Source organism: Pseudophryne corroboree, chromosome 1 (genome assembly GCF_028390025.1).
Source record: "Pseudophryne corroboree isolate aPseCor3 chromosome 1, aPseCor3.hap2, whole genome shotgun sequence".
Taxonomy (NCBI): Eukaryota; Metazoa; Chordata; class Amphibia; order Anura; family Myobatrachidae; genus Pseudophryne; species Pseudophryne corroboree.
In genome coordinates this window covers 102,701,399-102,725,749 of record NC_086444.1, presented here as the reverse complement: position 1 = coordinate 102,725,749, position 24,351 = coordinate 102,701,399, and the positions used below count along the sequence as shown (strand labels likewise).

Here is a 24,351-nt window from a genome sequence, read left to right as displayed (position 1 = left end):
GATCTTATGATTCTGTGAGCATTGTTTTTTTAAAGATTTTAATCTTCTGCATTTTTGTACTTCCTCAAATTGCATCACATCTCCACGTATTGCTTATCCTGCCAATTGTAACCTATGTAGTGTGCCCAAGAAGGCTGCCTCAGATGTGCAGTCTGCAGGGCTGAGGATTCTGTACAACTCTTGTAGTTGCCAATTTTATATTATATATTCACCCACTGTAACCACTGTTGTGCACCCAAGATGGCTGCCTCCTTTGTGATCTAGGTCATGTCCCACAAATTTAAAGCTTTTTGAGTCCTTTTGGAGAGACGCTCTATATAAACTTTATTATTACTCTACTAAAGATTACTACTGTACTTACTCAACACATGTTCGGAAACTGGAGCATTTTTATTCAAAGCTACTTTGTAATGTTTATAATATCCTTCCCATGCACTAGTATAGTTCTACATTCTAACTTTTGCCTTTTAATTTCACAGAAAGAATTTAATATAGACTGTAAACTAAAGGAGCGGATAGAGGAAAATGGCTATAACACGTATGCATCGCTTACTTGGAAGAATAATGCGAGACAAATGTTTGTGGCACTAAATGGTAAAGGAACTCCGAAAAGAGGCCCGAAAACGAAGAGGAAAAGCACTAACGCTCACTTTCTCCCCATTCCTCTTTAACTTAAGATGAAGGATTTGCTGCATTTAAACTGATGTCTTGTGAAGACCATTCTAAGGACCTTCCACAGTTGCCTTTTTTGTAAGCAAAAGACAGAAGAGACTGCAAGACCATGAGTGTACTAGGACAATCGAAGGACGTCTTGTTTCTACGGTGTTATAAAAGTGACTCTGGCCAGGCCGCATGCGGGACATTGAAAGCTAACCGCCCATTTGAAGAATGTTTTATTATTTGTACAATACAATTTAAAGGATGTGAGACAATCAGAGAGATGATCTTCTGAGAAAGTTATTTATGGAATTCTAACTCAAATCAAAGATATTCATTGCTCATTTGGGCCCAATGATCCAATGATCAATTAGACGCGTGAGAAATTACTGGAAGCACTTGGGTCAAAAACTACAACAGTAATGGATTTTTCCGATGAGACATCCAGAAGAATGTATAGGATTTGCATAAACATGTTCAACCCGTTCTAAAAATGAATATTGTGGTATGCCTGTGTATCCTACCTTCTCCCCCCTTTTTTCCTATTCTTTGTAAGTTATTTATTTAATAGAATGTTTAATATGTCTCTTCAGTGTTTGAGTGGTGTGTCTACAATTTTGCATCTGTTTTAATCTCAGCATCATAGAGAGATTGTTGTGACTGTATAAACATTGTAATACATGACAATGCCTCTAGAAATTGGAAAAAAAAGTGAAGGCATATTTACATTGGAAATTAGAAAACAGTTGATTGTATTGGCGTTTTAAGTAAATAAGACGGTCTACCAGAAGGCCTTGACACTAAAGGACAGATGAGTTATAGAATAAAAAGCTGGGTGACGGCTTAATAAGTTGTTTTTTTTTCACTCCTTGTGGCAGAAAGTTACTCATAATAGTATGACATTAACAATTATCATTTACAAAAATGTATGTTTCTCTACCACGGTCATTATATAGTTAGGGTTAAAAAGAAAAAAAAAGGGACTGACTGGGCCATGTTAATTGACCGGAATTACAGCTGTCACCAGGATAAGGAAAGAATTTAATTGAAGAAGTTAATTGATGGGATATTATATACATCGATTGCTTTGAGATTGGCAGCATTTTATGGCTGTGCTGTAAAATCATCATCCGAAGATGTCACACACAATATCTCATTGACATCCTATAGTTCAAAGGATGTTTTTGCACACAGCCTATGTAAAGACGTGTTATGGATCAGTTCAGTATTAGTTTGTCACAGAAGTTACAGCTGACTTGATTGTGGATGGATCATAATATTCTAATTGTGGCAGGAATGATATTGGATTCATATTTACCGCTTTTCCTATAGTACAGTATGTACCTTTTTTGGATTATCTAAGCCACTTGTCTCAATTGTAGATATATGATATATAATGCCTGCTTTAAAAGATGGAGTTCACATTTATGAGTACTTATAGTCAAGATTCTACTGTAAAGTGAAACCATTCTAGAACACCCAGGTGGATTATCTGTATTAAGGCACAGTTGGTGACTCTTCTCGGGAATCAAATATACTGTAAATAATTTTAAGAAAACATGCCACTAAGCTAAAACAGCCAAATAATTCCAATTATACACATTAAGTACTTTATTAAACTTGGCAAAGAATTTATCTTGGTAGTTGCTACGGACTACTAAGGTATTTACTACAGACAATATCTTTCCAGTGGAAGATGTATCAAGCAGTGAAAACAGCTGAGAAGTGGACCAATGGAGAGGTTGTCCCAGCAACCAATCACCTTTGAGATTGTAGGTATAAAGTACATTCTGTAAAATTATAGGTATAAGTTGATTGGTTGCTATGGGTAATGTCGCCACCCTTCCCCCTGCTTGAAACATCTCCCCCCCGGTCACTGTTTATTTCCAATCATTAGCAGATTAATTACAAATTATGATTAGGACTTGCAGTACATCCCTTGGATACAAACGTTTTTTAAAAACAGTTTTAAAATATATCCTGATACTTCCTTTTTTTTTTATTTAAAGGTTTACATTTAAAAAAAAAAAAAAAAAAACAACAACACCATACAAAGAAAAATGAAATGAACATTACAATATTTTCCCACTCTGGGGCATATTTAATTGTGAGTAGAGTTTTGGGAAAAAAAACCTCGGGGCAGGTTTTTTCCCCGCAGCCGCAGACTTTTTCCTATACAAATGCAGGAGAGAAAAGGAGACGTAATGATTTCTATAGAAATCATCACATCTTTTTTTTTTGCACCCCCAGAGCAATTCTGAATTTTCTTAAAATCGTAATTTTTAGGAAAAATCATTGGAAAATGCTCTGGAACCCCTTGGAGCCCCCAATGACTAATTAAGTAATTTAAAATTTCCAATTAATTAATTAGTTCATAATTACTCACTTTCTGAAGTGGTGTCTTCTTCCTCCAGCCTGTCAGGATCTTCTGGTCTTCTACAGCAGCAGCAGCAGTGTGTGAATATGTGTGACACCCCTCTCAGGTCTGTGACCCCCAGTGTGTGTGTGTGTGTGTATGTGACCCCCGGTGTGTGTATGTGACCCCCCTTCCCCCATGTGTGTGAACCCCCCCTATGTGTATGGAGGCAGCAGAAGGGAGAACTACATCTCCCAGCAGCCATCTCCGCTCCCAGCAGCCACATCTCCTACCAGCAACCACCTCCCCTCTCGTCTTTTAAAGAGGGAGGGGAGATGACCGGGAGCCATGGAGACCTCCAGACTGGCAGGAACACGCAGGTCAGTCTAGGACTTTTTTTTCCCTTGCCCAGCAGGGAATTTGGCCACAAAAAAACCCTCAACCATTTTTTTTTAAATTGAATACCGCAGGTATCGGGAGCACACATACCCGTGGTAATCCAAAATTGGCCACAAGTTCCGCAAGGTTTTCTTACGGCCATAACCGCCCCCCTAATTGGATACTCCCCTATGTGTTCATTCTGTTTTCGCATGTTTTTAAAATTAATAAATTCAATATATGTGTCCTGGGAGGGCACTAAATATTGTAACTTGAAATTCCGACACCACAGTCATAGTGAATGTGCCTCATCAACGGTCATTGATAGTCCCTTTCTTACATGATGCAAACCATTAATCCCAATGTTTCCATAGATCAGAACTTCAATGATGAGAAAGGAGAACACTACTCCTGCTTATTCCAAGGGGAACAAAGACAATTACCTATTTACTTCAATCAAATTTATAAACTCATTTTGTCATCTTATATATTTCTAGAAAACAAAAAAAAAATGTAGACATCCCCTTAAACAAGTATCATTTTTGTAAAACAGTGTCCTTGTTGTTACAACAGATACAGACGTTCTTCTATACATACCATGGGCTTCACATTGTATTCCACAAAATAAAATTCTACCCTAAGTGTCTCTTATAGTGTCCTAGTAAAATTAATGTAGTCTAATAATATTATTTTGTTCAAAACACTTTACGTGATAATATGAGTTTATATTGATGCTGCAGTTTTATGTTCAAATTTCTTGTAAAAAAAAAAAAAAAGAAAAATGAAAAAAAAAAAAGTATGTTTTATTTTTAACCTTTGGAAACTGTATTTTGGTACAAATGAGATACTTACTAATGTGCCTTTTTACTCAAAATGTAACCACTAGAAATACTGGTCTTTAGTGGTTTTATAAGTTATTTTGTCAATGCTTTTTACCAGCACTTCCAATGTAAAATCTTTTATTTAAATATTAGCTGTTTAAAAAGGAGCTTTCCCTTAAATTGCAAATGGTTAGATTGTGCCGTCTTCCTCAATAAAGCTGTTAACATAAGCTTGTTTGTAGAGTCAGTATACAGTTAATCATGCCTGTTGTGTCTCATGTTATTACTATAATGATTGTTATGTACTCTTTATTTTAGTTGTATTTTGGCAGTTTTTACTTTTGCATATTCCACTCATCAGCCAATGAGTTGGGTTGTTGTTGTTGCTTGTTTGTGCAGTCATATAGATTAAGGGGTACATTTACTAAGCAGTGATAAGAGTGGAGAAGTGAGCCAGTGGAGAAGTTGCCCATGGCAACCAATCAGCACTGAAGTAACATCTATAATTTGCATAGTATAAAATGATACAGAGCTGCTGATTGGTTGATGGGGAAATTTCTCCAGTGGCTCACTTCTCCGCTCTTATCACTGCTTAGTAAATGTTCCCCTAAGTTTTAAATCAAGTCAAGGCTATTAAAATTGCACAGTTTTACTCCAGTTGCCTATAAAACTTGTTTCATCTTTGACTATAGCAAATCATCTTTGATGTAAAGGGGATTGTCCTAAAAAGTTGGTTATAACCGATCATTCTATATAGTGATTTTTTGCTATAGATCATGGAGCTAGATGTTGTAGAATTTTAATGTGGTAAAACTGGAATGAAAGAGTCAGACCGTAGTATATCTTTCTGTTCTCATCTGATTTGCAGGCAAGAAGAATCCAATGATAAGTGGAGTGTGTTGTAGAGTGTAGGGGCACTGATATTAAGAGGCACAGGTACAAAGACCCTGCCCTTTGTCTGTCTGGGCGTTGGTATCCAGCAGCAACTGGGTTGATAATCACAACAGGCTCGATATTCACAACGGGGAACGATATTTACAACGTGGTGTGACTGTGACCCCATATGCTGGGCCATGAACCAATGAATACAAGAACCCCAAATTTGACCGCACATAGAATTCGTACAGTACTTAAATCACAAATGCCAGTTGTGTGCCACAAGTGAAGACTAGCAAATGGGGGGAAGGTAGCCTGTTACAATTTTGATTGATAATATAATCAAAAAGCTCAAGTCCAATTCTTAGCCTTGCTAGGTCACCCATCAACTACACATGGTGGAGACTGCCATTCTGTGATCTGGGTGTGGATTATTAAATCTACAGTAAAAAGGTCTACAGTCAATAGGTCTACCACTAATGGCGGACATGCATTAGGTCAACAGGTCAAAAGGTCGACAGGGTCAAAAGGTTGGCATAGAATAGGTAGACAGTAGGAAACGTCGATAGGGTGAAAAGGTTGACATGGAAATGGTCAACACAAAAATGGTAGACAATTATTTTTTTTTGGTTGTATTGTCAATTTTTTGCCACAAACAAGCCCCATTAGTGTACCGCGTCCCCTTGCATGGCTCGCTTTGCTTGCCATGCTTGGGGAAAGGTGCCTCACTCCGCTACCACTGTTCTCAGTGCAGGTTACTATTCCCAATCTTAGTTCACGTGGATGGTAAAGTATGACAAAGGTGTAAAAAATGAAAGAACGTTAAAAAAAACTTGTGTCTACCATATCTGTGTTGACCATTGTCATGTCAACTTTTTGACCCTTTTGACCCTGTCGACCTAATGCATGTCTACCATTAGTGGTAGACCTATATCCATACCTCCCAACATGACCCTCTCCAGGAGGGACAGAATGCTCTGCTCCTGGACTTCCCTCTTACTCTGTGATTGCCATCACCTGTGCTGAAACACCTTTCTTATGCATTAACCTGTTCAACACAGATGCCGGCAATCATAAATTAAGAGAAAAGTCCAGAAGCAGAGCATTGTGTCCCTCCTGGAGAGGGTCATGTTGGGAGGTATGCTATATCTGTAGTCCGGATACCCTGTGACATGCAGCAATAGTCAGCCTGTCCATTCAGTATAAACAGGGGACATCACTGATGCAGAATTTGATAAAGTTCTTAGAAAATTAATAGGTTACAATCTCAAGGACAAGTGGAGAAGTTGCCCATAGCCCATATTCTTGTACATGCTATAAAACGATAGAACATAATTGGTTGCTATGGTTAAACAAGACAGTTGGTAGATATGCGGATTCTTGACATGGGCTTCATTATAATATCTACCAACAACTATAAACACTTTGACTGACATATGCTAATATACATGTCAATATTTGTGTGGGAGGGGGAAGGGGGGGTTAGTGTTACCCGCAAATATTAAGGATTCCCCAGATGTACCATGGAGGCAGAAATCTCCACTATCTACTGCGGTCCCTCCATTTCCAGCTGCAAATGTAGCCTCGCATAGGTGTCTATGGGGGCTGCTATGCTGTATAAGCTGCCGATGTCTTTACTTCCTTAAGCTAAAGCGAGAATCCACCCATGTATACTGAGAATTTGTGCATCTGCATGCAGAAGGAAGCCTATGTCATCCGCTCTATAAATATATAATATGTAAATCTGCAGCTGGCATCATCATGCCCATGATACGGAACGGTTCCGCGCATCTAAATGCTTGCCACCCACTTAACACCCAGAAATGTCACAGAAAGAGTGCTCCATCCAACAGATGGATCAATCCGTGCACACTAGTGATCTCAGCTCGCATGTGTATGCCTGATCCGATTAATGTACAGAAACCAATTTCTTTACTTTGCACGTGTGCAATATGCTGAGATCAGCGAGATACGTTCTTCTGAGATCCGTCCACATTTCCAGAATCGGGCTCCAAACCTCTAGGCTTTATGAGAACATTCTGTAAATGATTTGGAAACACATGCCCGTTAGCGTTTTAAAACGATATAAAATTATAAGTAGCATGTGCTATAAAATGTTACATATTACAATCTGTTTAAATACTGGACACTAAGGAAGTGATTCAATTTAGGGTGATGCGCAACATGTCCACCCCATATGGTGCCCTCAACATCTCTAATTTTCCTCTGAACCTCTATGGAGTGTGAGTTAAAACTAGCGATGCTGATGGCTGCAAAGTGACACACCGGAACTGCACATCACGGCCATCGCCGTGCATTGAATTGTAACCTTAGCTTTAGCTGTTCAACCTTTCAGAATTGGTGCAAATAGGTAAAAACAAAGAATATGAGTGCGCTGTCAACAGCAGCCAGTAAAGGGGGGGTCAGCCCCTAAGTGGGGTGAAACAACAATATAGAAATAGGTACTGGCGCTGGCTGTTAGACCAATGATGGACGATAATCAATATAAAATTATCACAGACTTTTAATAGACATAATGTAAAATATATAAATTAAAAACCATTAATTAGATAAATCAGATGTGATCATGTTATCTTTGTCTGTTCCTGAGTTAGAAACAGAGGATGTTAGACAGTGTTAATTCAGACCAATTGGATCCCACTTATGATGTATAATATATGTACACAGTCTCCGGTTAGGACTCCCTCCTCATTAGCTTTGGATTCACTTTGAAATGGTAATAATTACCCAGTCCTTATGGATGTTATCCCCAGGGCCGTCTTAACAGCAGTGTAGGCCCCTGGGCACAGCAATGCACTTGGGGCCCTTTCCCATCCTCCAGCGGTAGGGGTGGGGGGTGCTATCAGCGGCAGCTTTGATGTTCCGCGGGCGGTAGGGGGTGTTCTATCTTCCACTCTGCATGTAGGACCTGTAGCAGTAATTTCTGCTAATTACTCCTTTACTGCAGAGATGTTGAGAAATAGGGCGGGAGGGAGAACACTAAACTGTAGAAGGGGACATTGGGCTGAATGAAGGGGCCTCGGTACATGACTTTCAGGGTGGTATGGGGTTTTTAATATAGGTAGGGGAGGGGTCTTTAGTGGAGTGGGCCTAATATTCTTCATTTTCTGGTGAGAGAGCTGCTTGCTTGACTGCAGATACAGTATCTCAAGTTCCTGGAAAAAGATTTCTTAGCTTTGAATGGGATAAAAAAAATTAGAGAGTTTCACCTTTCAGGAGGTACTGGGGACTTGGGGATCAGAGTTCAGGAGCCAGAGCAATCTACCAATGAATATATAAAACTGCATATTAGGCGTGTGGAGCTGGAGCAGGGACCGGCTGCTGGAAGGCTGATATCTCTGGTTCTGGGCATAGTAGAGAAAAGCTGCCAATGTCCACAGTAAGTGGAGACTCCCATCTTTTGGCGTATACCCTCAGAAAAACTATAAGTCAGACAGAGCCAGAGAGATCTGACTGGGAAGAGCAATTAATAGGCTCGGATGGGGACCACTGCTTTGAAGTCAGATATCTCAAAAATCTGGTACCCCTGGAAAGAGGGGACCCTCAGTTATCAGCCTAGGGCCCTTATATTCCTGGGGCCCTTGGGCAAGTGCCCATTGAGCCCATACGAAAAGACGCCCCTGGTTATCCCCAGGTTCTCAATTTGGCAGGTGAGAATCCGATTAGCAGCAGGGGAATATTCCAGGTTGCAAAGGGCTTGTAGTGTCCAATAGGGGCAAAGAGTCCAATTGTTACCGAAGGTGCCAGGTGGGTCCACAACTGATGGTCTTTATCCTTAGCTCAACGCGTTTCGCTGGTCTAGTGGCTGCCAGCTTCCTCAGGAGCATATAACACACTGGGTGTCTTGTGAGGTTTATATACACCCATCATTATACTGAAAGTAGGTACACCTGATTTGCTCATAATATAATAAATGTTACATCCCAAAAAAAATACTAAAAATTTAATCTAGAAGGCAATCCTATTAAAAAACCTGGGCTATAATAAGTTAATAACCAAAAAACGAGGGTTTTAAATACCTTTTGAAGCAGTAAAAGCAGCATACATACTGTTATTTATTCTGCTGGACATATGCGTTTTTGCTTGCTCCCTGCCCCCACCCCCCTCGCTTTCTCCTTCCGTTAGGACAAGTTCTCTCTCCCCACCACTCTCAAATGCTAATTAATAAATAGTAATATTTGTTCTGCCAGAAAAATTGGGTAAAAACATGCATGTTCCTGGGGATAACATCCATAAGGACTGGGTAATTATTACCATTTCAAAGTGAATCCAAAGCTAATGAGGAGGGAGTCCTAACCGGAGACTGTGTACATATATTATACATCATAAGTGGGATCCAATTGGTCTGAATTAACACTGTCTAACATCCTCTGTTTCTAACTCAGGAACAGACAAAGATAACATGATCACATCTGATTTATCTAATTAATGGTTTTTAATTTATATATTTTACATTATGTCTATTAAAAGTCTGTGATAATTTTATATTGATTATCGTCCATCATTGGTCTAACAGCCAGCGCCAGTACCTATAACCTTTCAGAATTGATTGCACAGAATCGCAGGACCGATCGAGAAGAGTTCCTGAGTGGTGACTGGGAGGTGGCTCTGTGGACACACTGACGTTACATCTTATGGGCGTCTCTCTGACCGGTTGCAAACGCAGATGCTAAACGCTCACATTAGAGAACATACTTTGACAGAGATTCTTCACCTAGCATTGGGGTGGTGCAAGTTTCAATGGTGTGACCGATGGTTGCATCTAAAGATGCACTGAACGATATTTCAACGTCCAAAGATGCTCAAGGTGGGTGCCGTAGTCCCTGCACATTTAGACTCACGGATGTACCCCAGGAATGGCTTGTAGTGGTATAAGGATTACAACCTTATAGAGGCAATAAAGGTTTTAGTTGTGCTGCAAATCATCAATCATGGTCTCTCTTTAGAGTCCCAACTATTACCCCCGCTCCTATGTGGAGGTGTTTTCTTTCTCATACACCAATAATCACAATTAGTCGCTGATAAATATCATTTATTGCCACTATCACTTTGCTTCCAATATGAGCCAGATGAGCCTAATGTGTATACTCAGCCCTATCTGTGGTAAGGTAGTCTATAAGCAACTAATGGTTAAAGTCATCTGCAGATGATTAGCTGCCAGGGGTGTCGATCATAGGGTCGACAGTAACTAGGTCTACAGTCATTAGGTTGACCACTATTGTTCGACCGTGACTAGTTTGACACCTGGAACAGGTTGACACGGTCATTAGGTCGACATGGAAAAAGGTGGACAGGAGTTTAAAAAAAAAAAAAAAATTGTGTTGTTTTCTTCGGAAAGTGACCGGGAACCCCAATTAGTGCACAGTGTCCCCTTGCATGGCTTGCTTTGTTCGCCATGCTTCGGGCAAAGTGCCTCGCTGCGCTCAGCACAGGTTACTGGTCCCGATTGTAGTCCACGTGGATCGTAAAATATGAAAAAGTAAAAAAAAAAAAAATAATTAAAATACAAAACAAAACATGTCCACCTTTTCATGTGTCGACCTGTGCCACGTCGTCCTAGTGGTCATGTCGACCTATTGACCATGTCGACCTAATGCATGTCAGCCAATAGTGGTCGTCCTAATAAGTGTCGACCTAAGTGCTGTCGACCTAAAGACCGGATCCCAGCTGCCATGGTCAATTTCAGGAAAGCTGCACAATCCAGAGCTCGGTAAATTTCACAATTTAGCAGCCCCCATAACAACCTATGGGGGAATGCTTTTGTTATAGAAAATAGGGGACTGCTATCTCCTGCAATGACCCCTTCAAACATCTGGGGAATACTTAATATTTGCATGTATCCCTGCTGTTTTGGGGGACATTTCCCCTGCAGCGGACCTCTTGCTACAGTAAATTGAAGAAATGATAAGTGATAACCCTGGGAGTCAACTTTTTAAAATGATTCGGGGTGCTCACGTTACACCCACCATATGGTTTAACAATTCTCTGCATAGACCTGGCTGAGAGTCAGATATAAAATGATTGGGCATAGTCCCAGCGCTAGTGTGTATACAACGAATTAGAGCAGTGGTTCTCAAACTCGGTCCTCAGGACCCCACACGGTTCACATTTTCCATGTCACCCAGCAGGTGCACTGTGTATCGCCATCTGTCACATTTTAAAAATATACAGGTGACCTGCAAAACATGGACCGTGTGGGGTCCTGAGGACCGAGTTTGAGAACCTGTGAATTTGACCAACTGAATGGCTACAATTAAAATAAGAAAAATAAAAACTCTGCACATATGATAACAAAACACAAATTCATTCCCTTTGTCTGTAGAGGAAGTCAATTCATCAATAATACAGCAGTCATCTTTCCTTAGAATAGTTGGAATGATATCGCCTCCACGTGTAGGAAAGAATAGGTTTCCGCAATAGTTTAATTACATAATGACGTAAAAATAAATTCATATTTTCAAAATGTAAAAAGGTAAAACATTCACATCGGATGATTATGGTAAGCAATGGGGACTTTACCAGAGCTATGCTTCGCCAAGGCGTGTAACATCAATTAATCGAGGCTCCGGAACCTGTTACATGACCTTCCATACGGCAAAGACCTGGGATACGTCCTCTCCAGTGCTCATCAGCCAATCACTCCCCCAACAGCATCCAATGCGGTTCGCATACTCTTTCTCAAGACAGTGTGGCTGGAAGTGATGGGTCTGTTTAAATTACATGGAGTCTCATTACTTTTGGGTTTAAAGGTTAACATCAAAAATTACAATGATACACAACAATTTATAAGAATCCTCACATTCTCCATTTATGTAATACGTAAACTTTTATTAATATCAAGCTAGAATAGATAATTTAAAAAAAGTATTTTAAAAAAATGGAAGTCCCGGTCCTGTACTTCCGGTGTTGCGCTATTGAAAGTCCTGATCTTGTATGGTCTACTATTAGCATAAGCAACTTTCTAATGGGTCCTCCAGTGTGGTCAGAGTTCTCCCAGACCTGTAGACAAAGAAAGGGGCTCTTGAATTGTCCAGTGTCTGAATATGCTCACTACATCGACAAATTGCACCACATAGCCGTTGGAAGAGCCAACTGTCTTAATCCATGGGTCTGGGTGCAGGAGGTCTGTGTACAGTGATTTTAATGATTAAATGTTTTATCCTGAGTGGCTTTGAGACACAACTTACAGTTCTGCAGAGCATCTTGCACCTTGTTCTCAACTTGTGGTCTAAGTTTAAACTTGGTGGGTATGATAATTTGGGAGTGCCTGGGCAGGAGCATTAAGCAGGAGAGAGAAATCCATCTCTCTGAGTATTTCTCAAATTAAGGAGCACCATAAACATGCCATAACCATCTCAATAACATTTTATCTAATAGGTTCATTACAGAACCTTCTGCCCTTCCTGCTTTTCTATTGGACTGTGGATAGCAAGGACTGCTGGTGACATGTGAGATGCCCCATTCACTGGTGAACTCCTCACTCATGAACTGCATGGCATTGTAGGTAAGTAGCTTGCATGGTATGCAGTGTGCAGGAAAGCGTCTTTTTATTTTGTTGATGACTGTGTCAGTTTGGGAAGATAATCGATCTAGAACTAACTGGAATATGAATCCACAAACAGAAGGTGCTATTTCCTCCTCCATTCAAAGAGATCTACAGCAATGAGCTACCAAGGGAAGTCAGGAATCTCATGGAGAGTAAGCAATTCCATGACAGTATGAGCACAAAAATATTGCAGAAGGAAATTTCAGCAGCCATTGAGGGCCAAAACAGAGTATCCTTAGCCTACCGTATGGTGGCCTCGTGCCTAGGGTGCCCTTGGCGGACATGCTTAGCATAGAAGATTTGATAGGCATAAAGTATCACAAGAGATGAAGTTAGCCAGCCATGGTAGACAGCATGACAACTGTTGGTAGAGGTTATCCCTGATTGTGACATCATGGAGCTCCTTCATACATCTGGAGAAGATATCAAATTCCTTGAAATCCAGGTCACCAGCAGCATCAGGGAAACCTGAGTCCTCGCCTTTATTAAATGCGTGTGGTATGTGACTAGTAACTTCCCAATGATATTACAACTGAACAGATCAGCAAATTCTTTTAACTCTGGAACATCATTTTGAATGACATGCACATCGGCACTTACAGTTATTAAACCTGATTTTATGCTGTCCAGAAGACCTATGGTAGGAGTAGTTTGACATTAATGTCTACTATGTAAAACTGTAATGGGAAATTTGTGGATCGCAGCATGGCCACAGCCAAGTCTTGATTACCTGGTCGTAGTAATCAATTAGATTCACAGTGTGGTAACTGTTTATAGGTTTTTTTTGGGTTTGTGCGCTGGAGGAGTTCACATGACATGACGTTGCACTTGGTGACAGTGTCAGTTTTTATTTTGATGCCATTATTTGTCTCCTTATCTATTATAATACTATTGCAGTGGAGACCACTGTCTGGGGTGTAAACTCAGTGTAGTGGGCTCTTCAATGTGCAGTGTAATGTCTTGTGTCGTCAGCTTTAGGCTTGGACCTGCACCATGATTTTGTTTAACACTGCATTACAGCGTTTATTGAAAGCAGAAATAAAAGTGCGCAAGAAACATCATTATAAGTGCAACACACAATCCTGTCCCTGATGAGCTCACTTGCCAATGCACCATAAGCACATTTCTTTGCCAGTAGCTTCAATCTGGAAGCATATGACTAGGTACTCTCAGAGAGTCTCAGCACATAAGTGCTGGCATGTCTGTCCATTACAACACTTTTCAATAGAAATCGTATCTTATAAAAACTTTTTAATTAGTGTTTCAGGATCCTACTGATATTTCCCCTTTGAGTAGACAAATCTGTCTGCCTTATCAAAAGCCTCAGGTTCAGCTAGGGTGACCAAGTACTGTACATGCCTGTAACTGTTTTTACTTTTCTGAGAGCCCTGAATAACAGCATATGCGCCAATAATTTTTGAACTTGAACGATGCATCCGCAATAGCATAGTCAAAGAGCAGCAGATCTATGCAAGACTTTTTTGCCATAATAGCCAAAATAAATGGCTGCAGATGCACTTCCTGTAAACAAACACTTCGCGTAAAACAACGTGGATGGCGATGACGCAACTTCTGCCATCCACCCACAGCATACATCTACGCAGTGGGTGATAGACAAAGGCAGTGGGTGATAAACAGAGGCAGTGGGTGATAACAAGAGGCAGAGGGTCACTGTGAGAGGCAGTGAGTGGCAAGAAGAGGCAGTGTGCTACAGGGAGAGAGGCAGAGAGTGACAAGGGATAGTGATAAGAGGCAGTGTGTGACAGGGAGAGATAGAGTGTGACAGGGATATGCAGTGGGTGACAGGGAGAGGTAGAAGGTGTCAGAGAGGTAGAGGGTGGCAGGGAGAAACAAAGGGTAACTGGGAGAGGCAGTGGGTGACAGGATGAGAGAGGTAGAGGGTGACAGGTAGGCAGACGGTGACAGGGAGGTGTGGAGGGTGACAGAGGGAGCTAGAGGGTGACAAGGAGAGGTAGAGGGTGGCAGAGAGGTAGAGGATGGCAGGGAGAAACAAAGGGTAACTGGGAGAGGCAGTGGGTGACGGGATGAGAGAGGTAAAGGGTGGCAGGGAGAAACAGAGGGTGACAGGGAGAGGCAGAGGGTGACAGGGAGGTGTAGAGGGTGACAGGCAGGGCCGTCTTAACAGCAGTGTAGGCCCCTGGGCAAAGCAATGCACTGGGGCCCCTACCCATCCTTCGGTGGTAGGGGTGGGGGTGCTATCAGTGGCAGCTTTGATATCCCATGGGCGGTAGGGGATGTTCCGTCTTCCGCTCAACATGTAGGACCTGGATCAGTAATTTCTGCTAATTACTCCTTTACTGCACAGATGGTGGGAGATGGGGCGGGAGGGAGAACACTAAACTGTTGAAGGGTCATTAGGCTGAATGAAGGGGCCCCAGTACATGACTTACAGGGTGGTAGGGGGTGTTTAATAAAGTATCCGGACTCTGGGTCGACACCACTTAGGTTGACACCCATTGGTCGACAGTGGCTAGGTCAACACTAGAAATAGGTTGACAATGCCATTCGGACGACATGAACAAGGTTGACATGCAAAAAGGTCGACATGAATTTTTCAAATTTCTTTCTTTTTTTGAACTTTTTCATACGTTATGATCCACGTGGAATACGATTGTGAACGGTAACCTTGCCCGAAGCATGGCGAGCGAAACGAGCCATATGAGGTGACATGGTGCACTAATTGGGGTCCCAGTCACTTTATAAAGAAAACAACACCAAAAAAACATGAAAAACTCATGTCAACCTTTTTTCATGTCAACCTTGTTCATGTCGACCTAATGGCCATATCGACCTAGCCACTGTAGACCAAAAGGTGGCGAACTAATGGGTGTCGACGTAGACACTGTTGACCCTGAGTCCCATACCCGTTTAATACACAGGAGAGGAGTGGATATTGGAGTGGGCTTAATTTTCAACATTTTCCAGTGGTAGGGCAGTTTGCTTGACTGCAGATATCTCCAATTACTGGAAATAGATTTCTTAGCTTTCAGTGAGATAAAACACTAGAGAGTCCCACCTTTCATGAGGTACTGGGAACTTGGGGATCAGCGTTCAGGAGCCAGAGCAATCCACCAACGAATATATAAAACTGCATACCATGCGTGTGGAGCAGGAGCAGGGACCAGCTGCTCGAAGGCTGATATCTCTGGTTCCGGGCATAGTAGAGACAAGCTGCCAGTGTCCTCCGAAAGAGAAGAGTCCCAGCTTTTGGATTATACCCTCAAAAAAACTCTTAGTCACACAGAACCCAAGATATCGGGCTGGGAAGAGCAATCAACAGGCTCGGATGTGGACCACTGCCTAGAAGTTGGATATCTCCGGTTCACCAGGGCTGATTTTCAAAAAAGGTGGTACCCCTGGAAAAAGGGGACCCTCAGCTATCAGCCTAGGTCCCTTAGACTTCTGGGACCCTTGGGCAAGTGCCCACTAAGCCCATACAAAAAGACGGCCCTGGTGACAGGGGAAGGTAAAGGGTGACAGGGAGAAGCAGTGGGTGACAATGAGAGGCAGAGGTGACGGAGAGACAGTGGGGCCAACCCTGCGCTGGGACAGTCCTCTGACATTGCTCAAAATGATCAGGGGTTATCACTGCTTCATAAATAGACTCCTAAATCTCTAAAACCGTATTTCCTTTACATAAACATACACACAGAGATTCTTCATTACTTGCACCTGGGATGCACTCTGATTCTGCTGGAAGAATGTGCAAAGTCGACTGCTAGGAAAAATATTTGTATACTCAAGGCATGTTTTCCCTTTTTATTCTCATAAAAACACATACAGTATAATTTGATCTTGTTTTGTCAACAAGAGACTACAGTAAGAAGCCCAAAGAGAAACACAATAAAACAGATGGTTATAATTCTTTGCAAAAAAAGAAATCGACTGAATTATTATTTTAGGACCAAACACTGCGCCTTATTGCAGCATTACATGCTTAAGTTAGTGCACGCTACTCGCGATGATTTTTGCCTTGTGAGAGAAGCTTCACCTGCGAGCTCTGGGATTTCCCCACACAAGCTTAAGCTTCGTGCTTTGTCAAACCACTATACATAAGCAGAGGCATGGAATGTTCAGGATGTAGAACTCTCTGATCCTCAGTTTATGCTGGACTGGTAATAGGTGCAGACAGACACGCACTGCTCTGTATCCAGAAACAATGATACAGCTAGGATGCTTGGATTTTTTCCCTTTTGAAATGCTGTCAGATATCCTAAACACAACCTGTCTAACTAAGCAATGGCTTATAGTCCTTTCCATTTGTAATCCACAGATCTGCAGTGTTTCAAAGTTCCTGGTGTCTCATTGCACAGTGGTCACAACCATCTGTTGTGCAGAAGGTGGGAAGTTGGGGGGATCTGATGCGAGTTTTCTGCAACTGTGTCCTAAATTGCAAACACAAATTGTGGTCACTAAGGGCCTAATACAGACTGGATCACAGCAGCAAAATCTTTCTCTAATGGGCAAAACCATGGGTACTGTGGCGGGGGGGTGGCAGGAATAACATGTGCAGAGAGTGTTAGATTTGGGTGGGTTATATTGTTTCTGTGCAGTGTAAATACTGTCTGCTTTATTTTTACACTGCAATTTAGATTTCAGTTTGAACTCAGCCCACCCAAATCTACCTCTCTCTGCACATGTTATATCTGCCCCACCTGCAGTGCACATGCGGCCTAATTCAGAGTTGATCGCAGCAGCAAATTGGGGAATATTGGGGGTAATTCAGAGTTGATCGCAGCAGCAAATTTGTTAGCAGTTGGGCAAAACCATGGGAGTCATTCCAAGTTGATCGCTCGCTAGCAACTTTTTGCAGCGCAGCGATCATCTCAACCGCGGCTAAACTGCGCATGTGTATGCACTGAAATGCGCAGATGCATCATACGAGTACAAAGCGGTTCGTTGCTGAGCGATGGATTTAACAAAGAATCTATTCGAACAGCAGAACGCACGGCGATTGACAGAAAGAGGGCGTTTATGGGTATCAACTGACCGTTTTCAGGGAGTGGTTGGAAAAATGCAGGCGTGTCCAGGCGTTTGCAGGGCGGGTGGCTGACGTGAAATCCGGACGAGACTCGCTGAAATGATCGCAAGGGCTGACTAAGTCTAGAGCTACTTAGAAACTGCACAAAATGTTTTCGGCCCGCTTGGCAGCACAGGCGTTCGCACATTTGCAAAGCGAAAATACACTCCCCCATAGGTGGCGACTATTTGACCGCAAGCCAGCAAAAAGTTGCTAGCAAGCGATCAACTCAGAATGACCCCCCATGTGCACTGCAGGTGTGGCAGATATAACATGTGCAGAGAGAGTTAGATTTGGGTGGGTTATTTTGTTTCTGTGCAGGGTAAATACTGGCTGCTTTATTTTTACACTGCAATTTAGATTTCAGTTTGAACACACCCCACCCAAATGTAACTCTCTCTGCACCTGTTACATCTGCCCCCCCTGCAGTGCACATAGTTTTGCCCAACTGCTAACAAATTTGCTGCTGCGATCAACTCTGAATTACCCCCATTGTTCAAAGATCCTTTGTTAAAAACCCATGTTTTAGAGACCCCAAGGTTTATATACATAAAAGCACAAAACCTAAAGAGCGCAACTTCAATCCCTAAAACCTTGATGACAAATCTGTCTAGAGCTGGCCTGGCCAACCTGTGGCTCTCCAGCTGTTGTGAAACTACAAGTCCCAGCATGCCCTTCTACACTTTTGCTATTAGGAAATGCTAAAACTGTGGCAGTTTCACAACAGCTGGAGAGCCACAGGTTGGCCAGGCCTGGTCTAGAGGCTTCTACAGATGCGGTACATGCTTAATGTGCTGGACCTGTAAGAGAGGCGAGAATTAGGGAGGCCAATCCCGGGATCGGGATTGGCAGGATCCCGGGATTTGGGCCCAAAAATGCCGGGATTTGAATCCCGGGATTGGAGCATCCAATCCCGGGATTCACGGGATTATACTGCGCATGCGCGGCGGCGGGAGGGTGGGTGTGTAAGTAATAGTACTTACTAATATTAGGCGGGCGGCAGCCATGAACAAGTTGAACGGCGGCACTTCAAATGTAGCGCCGGCCGGCAGCCAATCAGAGCTGGCGGACCGGCAGCCAATCAGGGAAGCTGCAGAGGCAGCCAATCAGGAGCGACTGCTGCGGCCGCTTCCCTGATTGGCTGCCGGTCCGCCAGCTCTGGTTGGCTGGCGGCCGGCGTTTCATTTGAAATGCCGCCGCGTTCAGTGTGTTAATGGTTGCCGCCCGCCTAATAGTAAGTACTATTACTTACACCCACCCTCTCTCCCTCCCTCCGTGCATTCAGTGGTGCTCCCTACAGCCTTCCTTCCTCCCGCGCCGCTACCAACTCTCCCTGCCGCGACCTACACCCTCCCTCCTGAGTCCCGCACCACTACCTACACCCTCCCTACTTCCCGCACCGCTACCTACGCCCTCCCTACCTCCGCACCGCTACCTACACCCTCCCTACCTCCCGCACCGCTACCTACACCCTCCCTCCAGCGCTGCTCCCTACAACTTTCTCTGATCCCTACTGCAATCCCTGGATCCTGGGAATCCCGGGATTGAAAAAACGGCCCGGGATTGGCCTCCCTAGCGAGAATAGAATAACTGAGTATAAATCATGCCAAACTAACAAGACATATACAATCAAAGATTTTGTAACATGCCAGTCAAAATATTGTGTGTACCTTTTGGAATGTTCCTGTAAAGCTCAATATGTAGGGAAGAGAATACGCATGTTAAAAACATGGTTAGCGGAACATGTACGTAATGTTAAGAAGGGTTTTGAAACCCATAATGTATCCCTACATTTTAAAAATTGTCACCAATGTAATATCGAAATTTTAGTTAGTTTTTGTGGTATAAAGGTGATTAAGTCTAGTTGGAGAAAGGATGATAAAGATGAAACACTTACTAAAACTGAGATGCGTACCATCTACGAATTGAGGACCCTTGTTCCCAGGGGACTCAATGTAAAATTTAAGACCACATGGTTTCTATAAGATTTAAGTATGATACCACTATACCCAAAAGAAAGTGGGGTGAATGCTCCTATAAAGGTTAAAAGGAAATCTGAATGTCAATTGGTTTAAATGTTTGTATTGTAAAGAAATGTCTGATTTTGTGTTTATATATGATTTATAAACAATTGGAGCATAATAGCAGCATTTGCGTTCCACCACAAGTTTGAACACTTCCTGTTTGCATGTCAAAGACCGGAAGTGGCGCTGCGCGACTTCCGGTGAAGTGGAAATCATCGGGAATTTGGTCAACGGCGGAATTAAACCGCAAACCATCTCCTGGACAACTATCATGGTGCCCTTTTGAGCCAATCAGGAACAACATATCACCAGAGATTTGTGATTGGAGAAACGGACATATGAACCGCTGGGTCCTTATTGTGGACTGGAGTGATGGATCCGGATTACTATTTATAACAGGGATGGTGAATAAATAAGTAGGTCTAATCCAGAATGAATGCCCTATCTTTCTAATGACCAATTTACATTTTTATGTAAAAATGTAATATTTAGTGGCCAATGTTTTCCATATACTAATGTAATGTTATGTATAATAGGAGGTTTTATGTAGGAAATACATTGTAAATAAGATCTATGTTTTTTAAATGCATTTTCTCCGGCAGGGTCAACAGGTTAGCCACAGGATAACGTTGGGATCTGATGAAGCGACAGCGGATTTGCACCAATTGGTCAAAGCTTTTTGGCCTCGCAGCATGCAACGGGCCCGTCCATATATCCCCGCCTCCTGGCTCAGGCAAATCAGTTTTTGTTTGGTGCGGCAGGAGCCGGACCATGGTCAGAGGGCTGCTGATTTTTTAGCAGCCCTAAGCTTTCTTATTTTATTTTTATAGTCTATACTATTTTTTCTTGAGTGATCTTTCTAAAAAGCGTCTTATACGTAACTTAGAAAGAGTCGCTCCAACAACTCTCCACCGGGTCGTGACAATGCTTACCTACGAGTACAGTGCTGTTTCGGCGGGCGTCTGTGTCGGATATACTAGCAGGTCCAGCAGACGTTACCAGGCTGTGGCCAGAGCACGGGTAGAAGGTAAGGCATCGGTTCCGCTTAGAAGGGGAATACGGACACAGCCGCACTGTTTTGGGAGGAGACTACCAAACCGTTGCTGATGCGGCTGCCACCTTGGGTGCACCAGCGCTAGGCCTTAGGGATCATAGGCTACAGGAATAGTATGAGGCCGCAATCCCTAGGGTTGATGTCAGCAGCGGGGAGTCAGACGCTCTTCTGGTCGCCCCTCTCCCCGGTTCATGACCTGATTCATCCGAGACTCCCGCCATGAATGTTTTCCCGCTTCCATCTGAGACGCTGTATACGAAGGGGACCCAGCCGCAGCATAGGCGGCTGTGTGACTGATATGTCTGTGTTCACTGAGCAGTGGCGTAACTACTGCCCTCGCAGCCCTCGCGGTGGCTTGGAGGCGAGGGGCTGCGGGGGCGCCGCCACTGATTTAGCGCAGATTGACATGCGGACGAGCGTCCGCATGTCAATCTGTTCTGACTAACCCTCCCTGCTGTAAGGAGGGACACGGAGGGCACAGCGCGCGCCTCTCCTGTGTCCCTCCTGCGTCTCCGGCGGGTCTAATAAAGGAAGTGCCGTTCGTGAGCTCCGATTGGCTCACGAACCGGTACTTCCTTTAACAGACCCGCCGGAGACCCAGGAGGGACACAGGAGAGGCGCGCGCTGTGCCCTCCGTGTCCCTCCAACACAAAACAGAGGGGGAGCGCGGGGGAGCGGGGACACACACTGGGGGAGCATATGTGCACTGAGGGGGCATATATGGCACTGGGGGGGTGTATGTGTACCTGGCACATGGGGGGGCTATATTTGACACTGGGGGCACGTGAGTACCTGGCACTGTGGGGGAATATCTGGCACTGGGGGCATATATGGCACTGGGGGGTGTATGTGTACCTGGCACATGGGGGGGGGCTATATTTGGCACTGGGGGCACGTGAGTACCTGGCACTGTGGGGGAATATCTGGCACTGGGGCCATATGTGGCACTGGGGGGTATATGTGTACCTGGCACATGGGGTGGGCTATATTTGGCACTGGGGGCATGTGATTACCTGGCACCGTGGGGGAATATCTGGCACTGGGGACATATGTGGCACTGGGAGCACAGCCCTAGCAACAAGCACTACCCCCTAGCAACGAGCATGACACCCAGTGCATGAAACCCCTGGCAACGAGCATGACACCCAGTGCATGAAACACCTGGCAACGAGCATGAAACCCAGTGCATGAAACCCCTGGCAACGAGCATGACACCCTGAGCATGAAAACCCCTGGCACCGTGCATGGAACCAAGAGCATGAAACCCCTGGCAACGAGCAGGTAATTTAAAAGTAATTAGAAGCCTTACTATAGGACTTAATGTGTAATGGGCATTATGGTGTGTGGCATAATATATCACGGACATTGCGGTGTGTGTCATAATGTCTCACAGGCATTACGGTGTGTGGCATACTATATCATGGGCATTGTGGTATGTGGTATAATGTCTCAGGGGCATTGCAATGTGGCATAATGTATAACGGGCAATACGGTGTGTGGCATAGGGTATAACAGGCATTACGGTGTGTGGCATACTATATCACGGGCATTGTGATATGTGGTATAATGTCTCAGGGTCATTGCAGTGTGTGGCATAATGTATCACGGACATTGCGGTGTGTGTCATAATGTGTCAGGCATTACGGTGTGTTGTATGCTATATCACGGGCATTGTGGTATGTGGTATAATGTCTCAGGGTCATTGCAGTGTGTGGCATAATGTATAACGGGCATTGCGGTGTGTGGCATAGGGTATAACGGGCATTGCGGTATGTGTCAGGCATTACGGTGTGTTGTATACTATATCACGGGCATTGTGGTATGTGGTATAATGTCTCAGGGTCATTGGAGTGTGTGTCATAATGTGTCACATGCATTGTATGTGCTATAATGTATCAGGGGCATTGCAGTGTGTAGCATAATGTATAACGGGCATTGCGATTCCTGTCATAATGTGTCACAGGTATTACGGTGTGTGGCATAATGTGTCGGGGGCATTACGGTGTGTGGCATAATGTGTCGGGGGCATTATGGTGTGTGCATATTGTGTCATGTGCATTATTGTGTGTGGCATAATGTCTAAGGGCCATTGCAGTATGTGGCATAATGTATACCGGGCATTACTATAAGGAGGAAAAATGACAAATAATGTAAGGGGCATGAATCAGGATTATTTTTCTTTCCTGTGGTGGCCAACGTCTGGGCGTGCAGGTTGCAAAACTGGGGTATAAGGTAGTCTTTTCCTGCAATGCCACGCCCCTTTATGCGAAGCCATGCCCATTCCAATGAAGCCACGCCCCCTTTTTGCGGTGCACGCATGTTTGTCCCTTTAATAGTGCCAATTATGGGGGATGGGGGGGGCGCCGAATAATTTTTTGGCTTGGGGGAGAAAAATTTCTAGTTACGCCACTGTCACTGAGCGTCTGTGTTCACTATAGCTTCATGGAGCGGTAGTGTACACGAGTAGCATCTGGATCCACTGAACATTCGTAAATGTATTGATCGGTTCTGGAAGCGGGGTGAGTCTCCCTGTATCCCACTCTACTGAGTACGGGTAATACAGCACTAAGTCTCTATCTACCTTTTGAGTATGAATAGTTAGAAAAGTGCCTATTGCATATGAGTCTGTATACTATTACTGTTGTTTCTTTCGCTATGCGTCTGAATACGGTAGATCTTTTTAAACATGATTCAGTAATATGTTCTCCTACATACTTGAAATGTATTTGTAGTTGATTATGTGCTCATATTGCTTATTATACTAATGTATAACATGTGACTGACTGCTAGTGTGACTGCTGATTTTACTATATATTCTGTCAGTTTTTTTCTATTCCGATCCTCAATGCTGGTGCCTAGCAGGGAAGGTTCGGATTGTATGTCACTTTAAAAAGCATAAAGTGTTTACAGTCACAAATTGTGTAGTACACTATGTAAGTGTTGATTATTTATCATGTCTAAGAGTGGCAAAGGTGAGGAAGATATACTCACAGCAACACCAACACTCATATCATGTTTGTCTTGCAAAGCTGGGTTAACCTCTCAGGATCTGGTTCAGGATGGTTTGTGTGCAAATTGTTTTAGCTTTCACCAGAATAAAAGGCAGATTCAGGTACAGGTTGATCCCCCTTGGGCTATGTTTGCACAAACATTATGCAGTATAGCTGAGCAGATAATTCCAACTCCTGTACCAGTGATAGATAGGTTACACGATTAACCCTTACATAAAGCTTCCCACCTGCAGTTTATCACTTCCATCAGCAGCCTTTCAAAAGAAACAGACTGATAAGCCAGCGGTAAGTAAATCTTCATCCTCACAGGCTACACATGTTTCAGATGAGGATTCATCGGAGGATGAAAGCTCAATAAACTCTGGTTTGGCATGCAAAGAAGAGGAAGGTCTCAGCTCAGTGGATGTATCTGAGTTAATTAAGACAATGAAAGCCATTCTATCCTTAGAGGAATCAGCAAACCAGTGTTAAAAACCAAAGCACCTGTGTTTAAACATACCAAAACAGTTAAAACTGAGTTTCCCGGGTCAGATCAGCTGACGGAAATCATGGAAGAGGCTTGGGCT

General features: G+C 43.3%; 1 protein-coding gene and 1 long non-coding RNA gene across 3 annotated transcripts in view; one reads left to right on the top strand and one right to left on the bottom strand.

Annotated features, from left to right (window-relative positions):
• The window catches only part of FGF10 (fibroblast growth factor 10), a 148,593-nt gene extending 144,111 nt beyond the window's left edge, over window positions 1–4,482 (top strand). Inside the window, exon 3 of the mRNA XM_063961822.1 lies at window positions 480–4,482. Coding sequence (XP_063817892.1) covers window positions 480–671 — 192 coding nt within the window. The 3' untranslated portion in view covers window positions 672–4,482. The remainder of the gene's footprint in view (window positions 1–479) is intronic.
• A 1,732-nt stretch (window positions 4,483–6,214) lies between these two features.
• Window positions 6,215–24,351, bottom strand: part of LOC134956195 (uncharacterized) — a 32,537-nt gene continuing 14,400 nt past the window's right edge. For both annotated transcript variants that reach the window (XR_010186443.1, XR_010186117.1), the window contains exons 2-3: window positions 11,629–11,816; window positions 6,215–7,127 (exon numbers count right to left, since the gene is read on the bottom strand). This is a non-coding gene — a long non-coding RNA (uncharacterized LOC134956195). The remainder of the gene's footprint in view (window positions 7,128–11,628; window positions 11,817–24,351) is intronic.